This window comes from Silene latifolia, chromosome 7, assembly GCF_048544455.1.
Source record: "Silene latifolia isolate original U9 population chromosome 7, ASM4854445v1, whole genome shotgun sequence".
Taxonomy (NCBI): Eukaryota; Viridiplantae; Streptophyta; class Magnoliopsida; order Caryophyllales; family Caryophyllaceae; genus Silene; species Silene latifolia.
This window is the reverse complement of record NC_133532.1, coordinates 40,422,932-40,440,798: the sequence shown is the minus strand read 5'-3', so window position 1 is coordinate 40,440,798 and position 17,867 is coordinate 40,422,932. Positions and strand designations below refer to the sequence as shown.

At 38.0% G+C, this 17,867-nt stretch overlaps 1 protein-coding gene and 1 non-coding gene across 2 annotated transcripts; both read right to left on the bottom strand.

Annotated features, from left to right (window-relative positions):
• Positions 1 to 234: 234 nt before the first annotated feature.
• LOC141589992 (uncharacterized) lies at positions 235 to 944 on the bottom strand. Its single transcript, XM_074410610.1, has 4 exons — positions 940 to 944; positions 759 to 858; positions 565 to 710; positions 235 to 514 (listed from the first exon to the last, which is right to left on the bottom strand). Exons 1-4 carry the CDS (start codon positions 942 to 944, stop codon positions 235 to 237), a joined length of 531 nt encoding a protein of 176 aa, XP_074266711.1.
• Positions 945 to 2,907: 1,963 nt separating this feature from the next.
• On the bottom strand, positions 2,908 to 3,014 carry LOC141593354 (small nucleolar RNA R71). Its single transcript, XR_012521443.1, has one exon. It is a non-coding gene; the product is annotated as a small nucleolar RNA R71 (small nucleolar RNA).
• Between the last annotated feature and the right edge of the window lie 14,853 nt (positions 3,015 to 17,867).

The window sequence follows — 17,867 nt, the reverse complement described above, 5'->3', positions numbered from 1 at the left end:
TGTATGCAGGACTGATGGCTATGTTCCTAGACCCTGTGTTCTTACCAAACGAGTCATTGAGGACGTGCAACTAAGGTGTGAGCAGCTGAAGCTGTGATGCAGAAGGAGACCTGACAATAGCTAGTTTCTATTTGTATTGGTTCCTTTGTATTGTGTTGCTTATCTCTTGGTGATGATGTACTTGTACAATTCCTAATTATGATAATATATTTCACATTTCACAAAAAAAACTTTCTATTTTTCTTTGAAAATAAATGAGTTTACCAGTAAAGTCTTCCCTGCATAGCTCAGAGTCCTGTTAGCCCAATGGATAATCTTCTCCTTAATTTTGTCCAGGAGAGGTTGGTACATATCTTTTGTAATTCTGGCATTGACCAAAGGAAGATCTAAGTACCTGAATGGGAATTCTCCAACAATGAAGCTTGTGGCTGCTAAAATGATAGCTTTGAGATCAGAGTCAACCCCACCAAAATAGAGGCTAATTTTGGAAGGATTTGCCTGCAGCCCTGAAATCCTATCAAAGGTGTCCAAACAAGAGGTTACAGAAGGGACAAAGGGAAAAACCCTTCAATCCCACCATTAATATGATAGTAAGGTGAGGAGTCAGAAGCCATGATCCAGTCCATAAAAGAAGGAGGGAACCTCATTATCAGCATACAATGTTTAAGAAAATCCCAGTTTAGAGAATCAAAAACCTTCCTAATGTCAGCCTTAAGAAGACATTTAGGGACAAGATAGGCTCTTCAATATTTAGATACAAGCTCATGATCAGCCACCATTGTATTATCAAAATTATCCCTATCAGCCACAAAAGCAGATTGCTCAGGGCATATGACTGTGCCCAGGGTATGCTTTAATCTATTGGCAAGAATTTTACTAACCACCTTGTAGAAAGTTGTGCAGCAGGCTTGATGCGTGTATTTTATATAAGGTTTTTACCCCATATTTACAGGCATTTCTATGTTATTTATGTGGCATCTAGCTACAAATGCCCCCGAATAGGCTACATTGGTTTGTCTTGTATTAATTGCAGGTATGAACCGCAAAGGATCGAAATCGAGCTTGAACCTGTCCCAATCTCATGCATTTTGGAGAATGAGGAATCGGAGCTTGTAATCTGTCACTTAAAGATGCGTGAAGTGGCCTCGGGAGGTGTTCAAGAAGTCCACCCGTGCTAATATAGCTCGATCGACCCATTATGCTGCTTGAAAGGGTCGATCGAATGCTTTATTCTCTTGGAATTCCTCGATCGAGCTCTGCTTTTAAACGATCGAGTTGACCGTTTTCTGAAGTCTTCGATCGAGCACCCTTTCTACTCGATCGAATGGTTTGTTGAGTTTCATTCTTGATCGAGTGGTTTCATTTCACTTGATCGAGAGCTTTGGTCTTTTATGCGGATTTTGAGTTATTTTCGAGATAGCCTCTTGTAATTAGGAATAAATAAGAATGACGGCAGTCATTAGTACTCTCTCTCTCTCTCTCTCTCTCCTCTCTCTCTCTCTCTCTCTCTCTCTCTCTCTCTCTTCGCCTTCTCTCTCTCACTTACTCTCTCTTAGAACTTTACACTTGAAAATTTAATTCTCAATTACTCTTCTCTTGTAATCGGTATTCTCTACTCTTAATTAATTACTTTGCTTTATTGTTTTCATTCCTTTAATCTCCATTCTTTTTATTCTATTCTTAAACTTTTATTATGTTGAATTCTTTCTGTTTATGTGTCATTGTTGTTTACTCCATAATAATGCATAACTAAACCCTTTTGCTAAGACATAAGGGGGACATGATTTTAAGGGAATTATGATTAGGTGATTAGGATTTAGTGCGAATTAGATCTATGTTGTTAATCACTGCAATTAATTGTTCTTATCTACTTGAGTCGACGCAATTAGATAATTAACCTTGGTACACCTTGACCTGGATCGGATGATTGGAATGGGTAAGACCTGCAGTGAACATTAGAGCATTCTAATGAGGGCGGAAGCTAAGCTAGAATTGTTTTAGGGCGAATAGCGGACCGGAAGGACCTTTTCACTACCCTGTAGATCGAATTTGCATTGACCTAAGACCCTAGACTAGGTTTCTTAAGAGTCATGATGAACCCACTGTCTTAGCTGTTTCTCTCTATTTGGTAAACTCGTCAGTTTTCTGCTTTATTCTCCTTTACTTTATTTCTCTTTTAATCTCCGTAGTTTAGAACAAATCTTCAAAACCCTCAAGAAAAAGTTACCCAGACGGACTTAGTTTAGCAGGCATTTTCCCATCTCCCTATGGAGATCGACTCTACTTCCACTAGCTTCTGTTAGTAGTTTTAGGTATTTATTTTTGGTACTAAACGACGGTATCAAATTTTGGCGCCGTTGCCGGGGAGGTGGCGTAATGTTGTTGCTTTATTTTAAATTTGTCTCTCGTCTCAAGGAATTTATTCCTTGAGATTGATCTCATATTTTTCTAGTGCTTTATTAGTATTGAAGGAAATCTGTTCTAGAAGAGAATATTGTCGTACCTGCCATTCTATCAACTCTACCTGCTAAGATGCCAAATATCGCCAGTCACTCAGAACCTACGGTAGATTCTTTGCCTAAAGGTTTCCTGCTTCCCACTACAGATGCAGGAACCTTTGGGATTCATTCGTCTTATATACAGGTAGTTGAGAGAAATCTCTTCAAGGGGGTACCTGGCGAGGATCCATGTAAGCATATAGAGGTGTTTACGGAGTATTGCTCTACCATTCCATTATCTACTGGGGTGACACAGGATAGGGTCAAGGGAGTCCTTTTTCCTTTTTCCTTGACTGATGATGCCTGGGAATGGTTGAGATACTTGGATAGGGAAGCTACCGTTGTTACTAACTGGAATTCCCTAGCCTTAGCCTTCTACAGAAGGTACTTTCCACCACAGCGCACCAATATGCTGAGAGGCCAAATCACTACTTTTACACAGTTGGCCACTGAAGATTTAAATGAAGCTTGGACTAGGTTCAAGAAATTGGTTCGCTCTGTACCTCACCATGGTTTCCAACAATAGTTCTTATGCACCCTGTTGTATAATGGGTTGTATGATAATCAAAGAGCCGTGTTGGATAATGCAGCCAAAGCGAGATTCCAGAAAAATGTTGAAGATGATAAGGGATGGCGACTCATTGAGGAAATGGCCATTCATGTAGCTGAATATGGAAATCCTAGAGGAGGTAGAAGAGTGAACGAATCTTTGGTAGCTGCAGTGGAAGGTTGGAAAATTCGGAGATTCTACAAACTTCGGGTGCACACGAACAAGTTTATGGCATAATTGAGAAGGAGGTAGTTTGTGGTAGATGCTGTACAGAAGGACACGATCCTATTACTTGCATGGCGGATGTAGAGCGGGTCCGTGCTTATCAACAATTCAAGCAAGGAGTGCCGTTCTCTAAACTATATGAAGACTTGACCATTACAAGTTCCTTTAGTCCTTTTAAACTAATGCCACAACATGTCGATTCACCTTCTACAATTGTAGAACTTGCAGAGTTGAAGTCTGGTGCTAAATTTAGCACTTCAACTTGAAAGAAAGTCGGACAACGTTGATAACTCTATAGAAAAGTTGCAAGACCAAACTGCACAACTTACATCCGAGCAAAGTCAAGTGAATCACCCACCTCAATGTGACCCGATCAATGCCATAAATCTCCGAAGTGGTCTTACCTATGATGGACCCAAAATGCTGGAAAATGATGATATAATTGCTGACGATATCCCAGAAATTGTTTTGGAGGAGTTAATTGAAGATGCCTCTGCTGAGCATCGTCAAATCACTCGATCGAGTGATACTTCCTCTAGATCGAATAATCTGCCCTCCGAAAATACTCGATCGAATAACCCAACCAATCGATCGAAAGCTGCTCATTCTGATGTTCTCAATCGAGGAGATTGTTGTACTCGATCGAGTAACTTGTCCACAGAAAACGTTCGATCGAGTAACTCAGGTCTTCGATCGAACTGTGCCGAATCTGATGAACTCGATCGAGAGGTATGCATTCCTCGATCGAATAATTTGACTGAAGAAACTACTCGATTGAGTGGAAATAGTGCTCGATCGAGCGCTTCTACCAGCGGCGATTCTACTTCAAAGCTTATTCCCGCTGCTGTTGTAACACCCCCTCATACCAAGGTACTCTACCAAGGACTACCCCAGCATGAAAGACTGTTACCATCTCGGTTTTCTGAGGTTAGCATATCAAAGTTACCAATTCCAAACAACCTTTATTAAAGTATAAAGAGTTAGTGATTACATGTTTCCAAAACCAAACCAAAGTATAACTGTGAACGGTCTAACAACTACAAAGAATGAAAGCTAAGTCTCTTGACGGCGGAAGCTAGACTCGAGTGATGACTCCCCATGACTGTCCCATAGCTAAACATTTGCATTACCTGTCATAATCTGCTCACCATCCCCGAATGGATCACCGCAGGTTTTACAAAACAACAACACGGGGTCAGTACCGTTCAATCAAGATAAGACAAACAAATAATGTAACCGGTTGATCATCCTCCACAGTAACTGACTACACACTGAAGTGTGTAGCCCTGAAGGATTACCCATCGCAACAGGTAATCCACTCTGCCGGTGGGGGACCGCAGCTCATCCCCACCAAGTTCAGCTCATCAACAAGCGACTATCAATCCCTGTCCCTTAATGTGCACATCCCCTCCCGTGTCGGGTTCCACGGAGGGCGAACTAGGGTGTGAAGCCACTCCTGCAAGTGACTCCACTACAATCACACACACCACAACATCACAGCAGTCACAACACCAATACCGTCACAACACGACCACGTCACCACCGTCACCACAACACCCATACTCCAATGATCAGCAGATAACAACAATTACAAAAAAAACACAATCTTAATCAATCAACAGTAACTGAGTAGGGGAAACCCTACCTTAACAATAACAGCAATATGGAGAATCGGACAATTAGAATGGCTCCTCTACGAAGTCTTCTCCTCTACAATAACAATATAACACAATTACACATTGCACAATTCACTATTCCCTTTCCCCCAATTCATACATAAAGCAACCCTTAGAATAAATCATCAATGACATGGGGATAAGGACTTACCGACGATGGAACGAGAGATTGAATGCAAGAGCTACGACGGATACACACACAGTGGGAGATTTGGGAGTGATTAGATTATCGTAAAATGATTAGGTTTGCAAATGACGTTTTTAGAAACTGATTATCGAATATATAAATCCCTAATTACTCCCGAACCTAACCGCTGAAATAATACTTGCTAGACCGGATATTCGGTCGAGTATAGGGCATACTCGGTCGAGTATTCATCATACTTGGCCGAGTATTCCTCGGCAGTAGCCAAACAGAATACATACTTAGCACTACTCGGCCGAGTAGGCTCTACTCGGTCGAGTACTTAGCCTAATAAAATCCATAGTATTACAGTCTTCCCCCCTTAAAAAGAACTTCGTCCCCGAAGTTCCAACCCAACCTATAAAACCTGGACACCTAACACTAAGTCCACCAACCACGCTTACTTCCATGACACAGCTCAAGATATCATCTCAACTACAACATAGCCTCCTAATACTGACTCCATAATATTACCGAATAACCACAATATAATGTTGCCAACTCTGTCTCACTGCTATAACACTCACTAGCAACTCAATTACCAAGACAATCCACCGGACAAGATCAACCATCAAGACGGAATGTTACATTCTACCACCCTTAAAACGAACTTCGTCCTCGAAGTTTACTCACACTCGTAAACATCATACTACTACAAGCACTGCCATTAACTTTAATAAAATCAACCACAACACGAATGCATTATTTACCCTACACCAACACTCAAACTTCCAATGGTACCAAAAATGTACAACCATCAAACCCTCTTGTCGCATCCTACTCCTCTTAAGATAAATGTTATGTCCTCGTAACTCACTAATACTAGGTCCTTTGCTATACCTCCCATAATACTCATTACTACCGCATGCCAACAATAACCCACTATAACCTCAACACCTACAACCATTCCTATATCCAGGACTCTCTTTCTCTAACAGTTCTCGTGCCTCCAATTATTCTGTACTCCCATAACATATATCATAAAATCCTCAGTATAACCACTACTCCATCTATATACATTACCACAAAACGACATACTTCTATATACATATACACTCATCTCCACAATCTTATCTCACAATCCTCAAGTGTTACACATACTCCCATTAGCTTTTCAAGTTCATCACTTCTATTAACACAAAACTCACCCTTGACTTGACATGATACTAAGTCCTAAAACTCCGTACTCACTGTCCCAAGAAAAGGTGCTAAACCATCTGTAGTTTCAAGTTCAATACCACACACGTTCCACTATTTCTTTCCACAACTATGTCAACCAATGCCTCATCTAACACAAGATTAAAAGTACTCCAACAACCTCTCACAACTGTGTCCCATTAACAGAATATTTCTTTACCATGACAACAACAAAACCATACCCAACTCTCTTTCATATCACACTCTATAAAAACCAATAGGGCCATACCCATACCGACACTGGTAAGAAACATCGGGAAACAACACAACGGTCTATATGCCCCGACCGACACTGACAAAAAATAGCAGTAAACAAATAACAATCTATGACAACACGAAAATACTCGTATCACAACACAAATTACCGTGCACAGTGCACAACAACCACGTCGATAGCCATCACAACTTTTACAATCTCATAACACTGAATCAGCACAACTTCCTTGACCACAAGACTTTCTTAAAACTGCTCTACCAGATCACGACGCAGCATATTAGACGGAATCACAAATACCAACCTTATGAATATTATCCATACCATGACTCTTGAGGCCGGAACCTCACACCATTACTTACAGATATCATACATACACATATAAGTATAACATATGACGCGGAACACACACATAACGACTCGTAACTATCACGCCACACCATTACTCGTGAGGCCAGGACCTCACACAAAGTTTTACACACCTCATGGACCCATAATCGAATCTAACTAGCCAATCCTGATCACGTAAGTTACCACTTGACAATGAATACCTCTCATCCGGACTTAACTCAAGTGCCCTTCATAACATATCCTCTCATACGCACAATTATCACCACCCGGCGGACGTAGCCATATCATCAGTACCCAACTTCTAGCGAACACCTCATATATCCACCTCTTATATTCCCTCACAACCATACATACTGATCAGTCTCCATAAAATCAACCCTATTAGGACAACTAACTTTCTTAATGTAACATCATCCTCAACCACTAGTGACAACAATACGACACCAACACCCTTTCATGTGACCGCTCTCTCACTATCACTTCTTTATACAATAGTTTATTTCCTCTTTTGGTTGTCATCCCATATAACGAGCATCATATCCATCAACAAAATCTACCTTACCATTATTCCCAATTCTATCCTTTATCATATCGTTACCTAACTCTCCACCAAAATCTCAGATCGTGCAAACACTCCACAAGCTTCTTATTCCCTTAATACCTTGAAACTCACGGCTAATATATCGTCCTGCTCTCCTATATAACCATTAACTCACACTCTCTAGTGAGGCTATCGTACATTTCTATAATTTCCTACCTTCATGCTCCTTAACTCCGGTCAACGTTCTCTCAACTTACTTCCATCCCTCTTTCCCCCTTTTCACGCAGAAATACCAAGTAATAATTCATCTCCTTCCTCTTTCTACCTAACTCTTTAGTAATTTGTTTATTTCCTCATAGCTCCACAACCCTAATTCCATTAATTCATATCAATATCCTATCATTCTTTCTTATCATTTATCCTCTCTCATCTTGCTTCTCTCTCACCCTTGTCACCATCAAGTCTACACACTAATGGTTACTCTTCAATAAGCCGTATCTCCCTGTCGTATCTCTAGGAAACCAAAAATTCATCTCATACCGTTAATTGCCCAAAGAATTACACACTAGGCTCACCTCTTAATATTCCAAATTCCCAAATCAACCACTATCTACTCATCGCAGCATAACTCGATCCCACTATACACCATTCTTTTCCATCTCTCTATAGCGACCCTTTTATCACATATATCCTTAAGCAACTCAATCCTAACCGTCTCCCTCCATAAATCCTTACACACCCCAATATGCCACTATTCATATCCCTTATAAGCCGGCATTCTCCCTATCATAGCATTTGGTAACTTACGTATCAAGACCGTCGCATATATAAAAGAATAAGTTAAGACTCAAAACATACGTGTGCACATACCCCACGACTCAAAACAAATGTAAGAACATAGCCACCGACTTAAAAATTAAGGTGAAAATATAGCCACCGACTCAAAATTAAGGTGAAAATATAGCCACCGACTCAAAATAGCCGCCCACTGAGGTACTCGGTCGAGTACATAGCATACTAGGTCGAGTACAGAATACTCGGTCGAGTAACTATATTACTCGGCCGAGTTTTCGACTCCAGAAGCGAACACAATTATCACAGAGGATTACTCGGTCGAGTATTAGGAATACTCGGCCGAGTAGCCCTTACTCGGTCGAGTATTACTTTACTCGGTCGAGTACCAACACAGTTCCCAACATCGTCCAGTTTTTGTAAAACAGTCATATCTCACTCGTTACTTGGTCATTATGGGCGTGTGACCTATCGTTAGAATCGTAGGAAGAAAAGCTATCACCTCAACTTAGAATCACAGTAATATCATTTTTAGAACTCAACTTATGATAGTTTTAAAACAACCCTTCTGTAATCGATCTTCATACAAATCAAATTTTCTAAACCAAAACAATTTGAACATGCATAAGGCAACAACAACAACTCAATACTTCAAGGAAGCAATACATAATTGAGCTCTTATCATACTCACATGAAAATTAAACACAATATTCATATATATATATATATATATATATATATATATATATATATATATATATATATATATATATATATATATATATATATATATATATAGACGCATGCCCTTAATCACATGTTACTACCAACAAACCAAACATTAACATCATCATGATCATATACACATGAACCACTACTATTTTGAAAGCCATGTATTAAACAGGTAACATGCTCGACATATATCATGCTCAAGATCTATCGTATACAAATTCACAATTCAACCCTCATATATTACCACATTCCAACACTTTCACCATTCCTCCAACAACTTCACAAGATTCACGTTATAGGTATCAAACATACATGACTCAACATACAACAGTTTCCCCCCATGTGACCGGCTTGAGATCGTAAGGGCCTTAATGCGACTTTGGGACGTCTCCCAAGTCTTTGCGGTAGCTCCAAAAAACTCTTCCCGGGTTTATTTTATTTAGATTCCCTAAGTTCATTGGATTGATTAGTTTTAGGTGCCAGAATCTTCGGCTCTGATACCACTTTGTAACACCCCCTCATACCAAGGTACCTTACCAAGGACTACCCCAGCATGAAAGACTGTTACCATCTCGGTTTCCTGAGGTTAGCATATCAAAGTTACCAATTCCAAACAACCTTTATTAAAGTATAAAGAGTTAGTGATTACATGTTTCCAAAACCAAACCAAAGTATAACTGTGAACGGTCTAACAACTACAATGAATGCAAGCTAAGTCTCTTGATGGCGGAAGCTAGACTCGAGTGATGACTCCCCATGACTGTCTCATAGCTAAACATCTGCATTACCTGTCATAATCTGCTCACCATCCCCGAATGGATCACCGCAGGTTTTACAAAACAACAAGCGGGGTCAGTACCGTTCAATCAATATAAGACAAACAAATAATGTAACCGGCTGATCATCCTCCACAGTAACTGACTACACACCGAAGTGTGTAGCCCTGCCGGATTACCCATCGCAACAGGTAATCCACTCCGCCGGTGGGGGACCGCAGCCCATCCCCACCAAGTCCAGCTCATCAACGTGCGACTATCAATCCTTGTCCCTTAATGTGCACATCCCCTCCCGTGACGAGTTCCACATAGGACGAACTAGGGTGTGAAGCCACTCCCGCAAGTGACTCCACCACAATCACACACACCAAAACATCACAGCTGTCACAACACCACAACCGTCACAACACGACCACATCACCACCGTCACCACAACACCCATACTCCGATGATCAGCAGATAATAATAATTACTAAACAAACACAATCTTAATCAATCAACAGTAACTGAGTAGGGGGAAACCCTACCTTAACAATAACAGCAATATGGAGAATCGGACAATTAGAATGGCTCCTCTACGAAGTCTTCTCCTCTACAATAATCATATAACACAATTACACATTGCACAATTCACTATTCTCTTTCCTCGAATTCATACATAAAGCAACCCTTAGAATAAATCATCAATGACATGGGGATAGGACTTACCGACGATGGAACGAGAGATTGAATGCAAGAGCTACGATGGATACACACAATAGTGGGAGATTTGGGAGTGATTAGGTTATCGTAAAATGATTAGGTTTGCAAATGACGTTTTTAGAAACTGATTATCGAATATATAAATCCCTAATTACTCCCGAACCTAAACGCTGAAATAATACTCGCTACACCGGATACTCGGTCGAGTATAGGGCATACTCGGCCGAGTATCCTCTACTCGGTCGAGTATTCATCATACTTGGCCGAGTATTCCTCGGCAGTAGCCAAACAGAATACATACTTAGCACTACTCGGCCGAGTAGGCTCTACTCGGTCGAGTACTTAGCTTAATAAAATCCGTAGTATTACAGCTGTGTCGTCTTCCCCTGCTGCGAAGATGACACGTTCTGAAAAAGGTAAAGAGAAAGTCGCAGACCCGCTTATTGATACCATAATTCCTTATCCGGAACATCTGAAAGATGCTAAGATCGAGCGACAGTACGGTAAATTCGTGGACGTAGTCAAGAATCTTCAGGTACCCGTCCCTTTTACTGAACTTATTACCCAGGTACCTACTTACGCAAAATTTATGAAAGACATTTTGACGCGTAAGAGAGAGCTTAGTGAATTCGAGACTGTTGCATTTATGGAAGAGTCTAGTAATTTACTTCTCAATAAAGCTCCACCTAAAATGAAAGACCCGGGTAGTTTCTCTATTACATGTACAATAGGAAACGAAGTGATAGATAAGGCTCTCTGTGATTTAGGAGCCAGTGTCACTGTCATGCCTTTTTCTGTTTGCAAGAAACTCAATATGGGTCACCTTAAAATGACTAATATCACCCTTCAGATGGCTGATAGATCTGTAAGACGACCCTTAGGTATCCTAGAGGACGTGCCTGTTAAAGTAGACAAGTTCTTTATACCAGTGGACTTCATTGTTTTGGACATAGCTGAGGATACCCGGACCCCAATTATACTAGGAAGACCATTCTTATGTACAGCTGGGGCCATTATTGATGTCAAACAAGGGTGTTTGACTCTTGCAGTGGGGGGATGATGCGATCACTTTTAGTTTACCTGGTACACTTCCTCGCCCAATGATAGAGGATACTTGTTATTCAGTGGATATCGTGGACGAGTCTGTTTATGAGTTCTGGTCGGATTCCTTGATTAGGGATCCACTAGAAGCTTTGATGTTGTTAGATGCGTGTGCAGATAACCCAGAAAACAATGATGCTGTGTTGGATTTGCTTGAAGCCACATTAGATGAGCGTGAACTCACCGACGCTGAAGGAGAGAGTGGAACAAATGATAAATACTCTCTGCGCTATAGAGGTAAAGGTACCCGAGCGTAAGCCTCTTCCTTGTCATCTTAAATATGCATTTTTAGATGATACAGAGCAATATCCAGTCATTGTTACTGCTAAATTGGATGATGATCAGCTGACCACTTTGTTAGCTGTTCTTAAGAAAAACAGGAAAGCAATGGGTTATTCATTGGATGAGATTAAGGGCATCGGTCCTGATATTTGTATGCATAGAATTGAGTTTGAGGAAGATCACAATCCTTGCAGATAGGGTCAGTGCCGACTGAACCAGAAGATGCAAGATGTTGTGATAGCTGAGGTAATGAAGCTACTTGTAGCAGGTATTATTTACTCTGTTGGTCATTCTAAGTGGGTTAGTCCAATTCAGGTGGTTCCTAAGAAAAGAGGAACTACTGTGGTCAAAAATGATAAGAACGAATTGATACCTACTAGAGTAGTAACTGGTTGGCGGATGTGCATAGACTACAGACAGCTAAATGCCGCCACAAAGAAAGATCACTTTCCCCTTCCTTTCATTGATCAGATGGTAGAAAGGTTAGCTTCTCATAAGTTTTTCTATTATTTAGATGGATACTCCGGGTTCTTTTAGATCCCTATTCATCCAGATGATCAGGAAAAGACTACTTTTACTTGTCCTCAGGATGTTTTTGCTTATCGTAGGATGCCTTTTGGTTTGTGTAATGGCCCTGCCACCTTTCAAACGTGCATGATGGGGATATTTTCTGAGTACATAGAGTCTATTATGGAAGTCTTTATGGACGATTTTAGTGTCTATGGAAGTGATTTTGCTAATTGTCTGTCTAACCTTGATAAAGTGTTGCAGCGCAGCATTGAGGTTAATCTTGTGCTTAACTAGGAGAAGTGACACTTTATGGTCAACGAGGGAGTTGTCTTAGGGCACTTGGTTTCTGATAGAGGCATTGGGGTTGATAAAGCAAAGGTGCAAGTGATTCAGCAACTGCCTCCTCCTGTTAATGTTAAAGGAGTGAGGAGTTTCCTTGGTCATGCCGGCTTTTATCGCCGGTTCATCAAGGATTTTTCAAAAATTGCTAAACCACTTACACAGCTGTTGCTTAAGGATGCTCCCTTTGCATTTATTGATGAGTCTCTTTCTGCTTTTAACAGGTTAAAGCAGGTCTTGATTTCAGCACCGATTATCCAGCCTCCTAACTGGGATCTTGTAACACCAGTAATTTTTTATAAAATATATTTTTGGCCTTTAGTCACAAATTTATATTTTAAATTAAATTTATAAAAATATAGGTTGATATATATAGAATGAGGTTCAAGTGAGTCCTCTTAGATTAGATGAGTCCTATTCTAAGCCTTTAGATAAAAAAAAATGAAGGGTTAAGATTAAAACAAAATAAGAAATTGAGATATAAAAACAAACCCTAATCACACACTCTCTCTCCCATTTCATTTGTTCACACTACCTCCCTCACTCCCACTTCTCTCTCTAACCACCACCACCAGTCTCTCTCATCCCCCTCTGCTCCACGCCACACGACAGCCACCAGTCCCCACACCACCACCCTACCACCACAACTACAAACGACCTCAGGCCGGCACCACCACCATCCGCCTGATACCACCACTGCCATGGCCACCATCTGCTGCTGCCGCTCCCCTCACGCCTGCCACCACAGACGAATCTTCTTCTCTTTTTTTTTTGTTTGGTGTTTTCATGGTGGTTGTTGTCGCCCCTCAACATTTTTCTCTTTTTTTTTGGTGTTGATGGCGGGTTGTGGTGAAGGCTGCCGTCAACTCCTTTTATATTTTTTTTTTGTTTTTATTTCCTGATCTATGTCTTTGGGTGGTTGTGGTTGCGGTGGGTGTTGGTGGTAGTTCAGGTATGGCGGTCGGTCGTGGTCGTTTTTTATGTCAGTTTTAGTTTTACTTTTTTTTCTTTCAATGGTGGTGGTTGTTATTGTTGGCGGCGGTCGTGGTTGTCGTGTTGGTGCGTGGTTCCTTCGCCTTTTCTTTTTTTTTTCTGATTTTGTGGGCGCGTGGTGGTTGTGGGTGGTGGGTCTTTGGTGGGGCTGGTGATGCGTGGTGGTGGTTGTGGGTGTTCGTGGTGTGGTGTTTGGTGCTCGTTATTTTTTTTCAGTTTTATCTCTATTTGCGGCGGTGGCGTGGAGGCCGTGGGGTGGTTGTGGGTGTTCGTGGTGTGGAGCTGGTGGTGCGTGACTGTGGTCGTGAGAGAAAATACAAATAAGTACATTCAAACTAAAGTTTCACTCGAAACCATTAAAGTTTCACTCCCAGGCCATTAAAGTTACAATTGTAAATTAGAGAAAATACAAATTTTTACAATGTTACGTGAATTCAAAATTTGATATTGAAATGGACTAAAAAAACTAAAGTTTCACTTGATACCATTAAAATTTTCACTAGTTTACATTAAAGTTTCATTTCTAAATCAGTGAAATAAAAAAAATATTAGTCACAATTGAATGATTACATAATTCAAATTTTTATATTAAAAATAGCCTAAAAAAATCAAAGTTATACTTTTAAGCATTAAAGTTACACTTGTCTACCATTAAAGTTTCGCTCAAAAATCAGTTAGATTAAATTAACATTAGTCGCAATTATAATATTCCATAAAATCTAATTTTTCTTTATTAAAAATGCCTTTAAAAAATTAAAATTTCACTTGTAAGCATTAAAGTTGCACTTGTATAACATTAAAATTACAGTGAAAAATAAGTTAAATTAAAAAAAATTATTAGTTACAATTATATTATTTCAGAAATTCAAATTTTTATATTAAAAATGGCCTAAAAAAATTAAAGTTATACTTTTAAGCATTAAAGTTTCACTCGTAAAACATTAAAGTTATATTCAAAAATCAATAAATTTAAATTTTTATTTACAAAAAAACGTTAAAAAATTAAAGTTACAATCTTAAAGAAGTAAAGTTTCATTCACATATTAAAGTTTCAGTTATAAAACATTAACGTTTCATTCCAAAAATTGCTTAGAAGTTTCAAATCTCAACCATCAATCTTAGAAAATCAATGGCTTAGATTAGGACTTAGGGACTCACCATTTTAGGTGGACTCATTTGAACTTGGCTCTCTCTATATATATATATATATATATATATATATATATATATATATATATATATATATATATATATATATATAGAGAGAGAGAGAGAGAGAGAGAGAGAGAAGGGTTCTAGTAAGGCCACTACATCTAATAAGACCCTAAGTCCTTATAAGGGCCTTTGGATGGAAGGGATGGAGGGATGAGATTACATCTCATTCAAGGGTCACAAATGAACCTCCCTAATCTCCCTCCCTAATTATGTACAACTCCACCTAATTTTGTACAACTCTTCCACCATTCTAATCTCCCAACTCACTTCCTCATTCACTCATCCTCTCTCATTTCTCACATTCACTCTTTCTCTCTCATTTTCTTCCCACCCTCTCTAAAAAAAAAAATCAAACTCATACAAAATAAAAACCAAACTAAAACAAAAAAAAAACCCAAAATAACCCTTCTCCAAACACCACACCCGACCCACCACCACCCCACCACACACCACACCCGACCCACAACCCGCCACACACCACCAGACCCGCCAACACCACCAACCAATCCCGACTCCACCGCACTCCACCACGCCGCACCACACCGCACCAAACTAAAACAACAAAAAAAAAACCAAAACCACCCCTCCTCCAAACACCACACCCGACCCACCACCACCCCACCACACACCACACCCGACCCACAACCCGCCAACACCAGCAGACCCGCCAACACAACCAACCAATCCCGACTCCACCACACCGCACCACACCGCAGCCGCATCCCTACCCTCTCCTTTCTCTTTTTATTTTTCAGATTCGAAAAATTTATGCGGTTCTTGTTGTTGTTGGTTGTTGCGCTTCTTCTTGTTGTTGGTTTTGTTGGAATTTCGATATTTTTGGTTTAGATATTGTTGGCCGCATCCCCTCTTCTTGTTGATGTTGGTTTTGTTTATTTTGTTTTTTGTGTGTTTTGTTTTATGGTTTTTGGTTTTTGGTTTTTGGTTCTTTTTGGTTCTTTTTTTGTTTTTTGTTTGTTTTCTTTTTTATATATATTTTTTTTTTGGAGTGTTACATAATTTTTTTGTTTTTAGATATTGTTACATTTTTATTATTGTTATTTGGTTTTTATTATTGGTATTTGGTTTTTTGTTATTGTTATTGTTATTGTTATTTGGTTATTTGGTTTTATTATTGTTATTTGGTTTTTTGTTTTTGTTATTATTGGTTTTTTTGGTTTTTGTTATTATTTAATTTTTTTTTCAGATTTAATATTTGTTGATTAATTACGATTTTTCATATTTATTTGGTTTTTATAAAAGTTATACTATTTACGAGTAAAGTTATACACTTAAAACATTAAAGTTATACTATTTACGACTAAAGTTATACCCTTAAAACATAAAAGTTATACAATTTACGACTAAAGTTATATCCTTTAAACATTAAAGTTATACTATTTACGACAACAGTTATACATTTTATGACTAAAGTTATACATTTTATGACTATTATTTTTTGAGAATTTGGTTCGACTATTATTTTTTTTGGCCTTTTTTTCAGTGTTTACTTATTATGGTTTTTTTTTAGATAAGGATTTTTTGTTTTTCTAGTATTGTTGTTTTGGATTTTGGTTTTTTCTTTTATTAAAGTTTATTTTTTTTGGATTAAAGTTATACAATTTTGGACTAAAGTTATACAAAAAATGGACTAAAGTTATACAAATATGGACTAAAGTTATACAAATAAGGACTAAAGTTATACAAAAATGGACTAAAGTTGTACAAAAAAGGACTAAAGTTGTACAAAAATGGACTAAAGTTATACAAAAACTGACTAAAGTTATACAAATATGGACTAAAGTTATACAAAAATGGACTAAAGTTAAACAAAAATAGACCAAAGTTATACAAAAAAAGACTAAAGTTATACAAAAATTGGACTAAAGTTATACAAAAAATTGGGCTAAAGTTATACAAAAATGAACCAAAGTTATACAAAAATGAACCAAAGTTATCCAAAAATGAACCAAAGTTATACAAAAATGGACTAAAGTTATACAAAAAATTGGACTAAAGTTATACGAAAATTAACCAAAGTTATACAAAAATTGACTAAAGTTATACAAAAATGAACCAAAGTTATACAAAAATAGACCAAAGTTATACAAAAAAAGACTAAAGTTATACAAAAATTGGACTAAAGTTATACAAAAAATTGGGCTAAAGTTATACAAAAATGAACCAAAGTTATATAAAAATGAACCAAAGTTATCCAAAAATGAACCAAAGTTATACAAAAATGGACTAAAGTTATACAAAAAATTGGACTAAAGTTATACAAAAATTAACCAAAGTTATACAAAAATGAACCAAAGTTATACAAAAATAGACCAAAGTTATACAAAAATGAACCAAAGTTATACAAAAAATGGACTAAAGTTATACAAAAAATTGGACTAAAGTTATACAAAAATGAACCAAAGTTATACAAAAATGAACCAAAGTTATACAAAAATGGACTAAAGTTAGTCCATATTTGTATAACTTTAATCCATATTTGTATAACTTTAGTCCATTTTTGTATAACTTTGGTTCATTTTTGTATAACTTTGGTTCATTTTTGTATAACTTTAGTACAATTTTTTGTATAACTTTAGTCCAATTTTTGTATAACTTTAGTCTTTTTTTTGTATAACTTTGGTCTATTTTTGTATAACTTTGGTTCATGTTTGTATAACTTTGGTTCATTTTTGTATAACTTTGGTCCATTTTTGTATAACTTTGGTCCTTATTTGTATAACTTTAGCCCATATTTGTATAACTTTAGCCCATATTTGTATAACTTTAATCCATATTTGTATAACTTTAGTCCATTTTTGTATAACTTTGGTTCATTTTTGTATAACTTTGGTTCATTTTTGTATAACTTTAGTCCAATTTTTTGTATAACTTTAGTCCAATTTTTGTATAACTTTAGTCTTTTTTTTGTATAACTTTGGTCTATTTTTGTATAACTTTGGTTCATTTTTGTATAACTTTAGTCAATTTT